This window comes from Cyprinodon variegatus, unplaced genomic scaffold, assembly GCF_000732505.1.
Source record: "Cyprinodon variegatus isolate N-32 unplaced genomic scaffold, C_variegatus-1.0 Scaffold999, whole genome shotgun sequence".
In the NCBI taxonomy this organism is placed as follows: Eukaryota; Metazoa; Chordata; class Actinopteri; order Cyprinodontiformes; family Cyprinodontidae; genus Cyprinodon; species Cyprinodon variegatus.
Window position 1 is genome coordinate 138,579 of NW_015151452.1, and position 1,690 is coordinate 140,268.

Here is a 1,690-nt window from a genome sequence, read left to right on the forward strand (position 1 = left end):
AAAAATAGTTCTGGGATTTACAAAATGCTAAATAAAACAAGACAGGAACGGTTTTTCTTCACGAAACTTTTCTGGATGGAGACGAGCAGAGAGTCCAAATTCCCCTGGATGCTAGTGATGTGGTTAAGCGGTCAAGAGCTGAATAAACGTTCAGGTAAACGCGCTGCCTTTATTGTTGCTGTAAATGATTTCTGTTCGTCGCCTTCAAAGCAGCTGCGCTTCGAGACGTTTCGTACCTGCATCAGCATGTAATAGATGCCAGCGAGGCCGTGGGCTGCGCCGATGTACTGCTTCTTGTGCCATTCATAGAGGAGTGGACAGCGATCCGTCTTCTTCTCCTCCGCCGACATGTTCTTCCCTGACTCCACGATGGCCGTCACCACCTACGGTTGGGTGAAACAGACAAACATGAAGAGTTGGCAAAACGTATAACACTTAAAACCCTGCGAGCCTCACCGACACCAGGCCTTCATTAAACCAAATGTTTTAAAATCATTCTTTGATGTTATCTTCAACACCAAAAATCTAAAGCTGTTCAGAAAAACAACCCAATAAAGGTTGAAGTTTCCTTTTCTCACAAGGTAAACATTTCCATCAGGCTCCTCTCCTGTGGAACCAACTACCAGTTATGCTTAAGGTCTGGTTATCCTCCTGCAGCAGTGTGTCGCAGTGAGCTTGTCGCAGATATTTTTGATTTATGCTCAGTATTGAAGCGTGGTCTGCGCTATGTTATTCCACGCCACAATGCAAGAGCGACAAGCAGGAACTAGCTGTGGGTCTAGATACGGCCGAGGAGGTGAGGAGTTGGGGGAAAGTTTGTGCGACCATGGAGGGACATGAGGAAAAAAGAGCAGGGATCCAGGTGGAAAAAGGGTCCCAGTGTTCTCGCGCTCCTCGCTCTTTTAGCTGGTCCATCTTAACCAGTCGTTCTCCATAATGGCGGTCACACAAACAAAACAAGCCGGTAAGGAACCAAACTGAATTAAAAAAAAAGAAAAACCTCACTGCCTCCATTTGAGTCTCACCGTGGAGCCTGAGGTCAGAAATGTCTCCAACTTTCAATGCCGAATAGAGTAGCAATCTGTTGGAGGAGTTGGTGCTGATGTTATGATCCCTCTTTCTCTTTCAATAACCGCTTATCTTGAAACAAAAGCTTCAATTCAGAGCAAAATATGAAAAATTTGATTTGATTTGCAAGTTGGAGAAACGCTTTCTTCTGTGGAGCAGCTTGCAAACTGTTGGAGGCATCATAATCACCAGATAACAGCACCAACACATTGGAGTGTAGCTTAGCAACAACTAAGCTGATAACATCGCATGCAGCTTTAGTCTCTAATGTCACCAGATCAGGGATGATGTCAATGAAACAGAAATCTGCCATCCCTCCAGCCGCTCTGCCAGGACCAGGTGATAGTCAGAGGTCATCCAGGTCTCTAGTCTTTTTTAGCCGTGCCCTCCACCCGCTTTCTGGTGCTCTGCATTCATATTCTCTAGGTTGTTAAAAACAAATAAACAACCGAGTTAAGAGTATCAGCAAAAATCCTCCTGGCTCCAGATAATCCAAAAACCAGAAGGATTAATCCCCAGAAACATCAATGTCTCAGTCAGAACAAGAGGAAAAACGCACCAGAACTGCTCTACATTTAGAGTCTGCACACAGACCTGACAGTATGTTCATGTATATTTTTGG

The 1,690-nt window shown here is 44.9% G+C and overlaps 1 protein-coding gene across 1 annotated transcript in view; it reads right to left on the reverse strand.

Moving 5' to 3' along the window:
- Positions 1-1,690, reverse strand: part of LOC107100674 (lanC-like protein 2) — a 20,454-nt gene that overhangs the window by 11,915 nt on the left and 6,849 nt on the right. Inside the window, exon 4 of the mRNA XM_015399249.1 lies at positions 237-383. Within this exon, the coding sequence (XP_015254735.1) occupies positions 237-383 (147 nt within the window). The remainder of the gene's footprint in view (positions 1-236; positions 384-1,690) is intronic.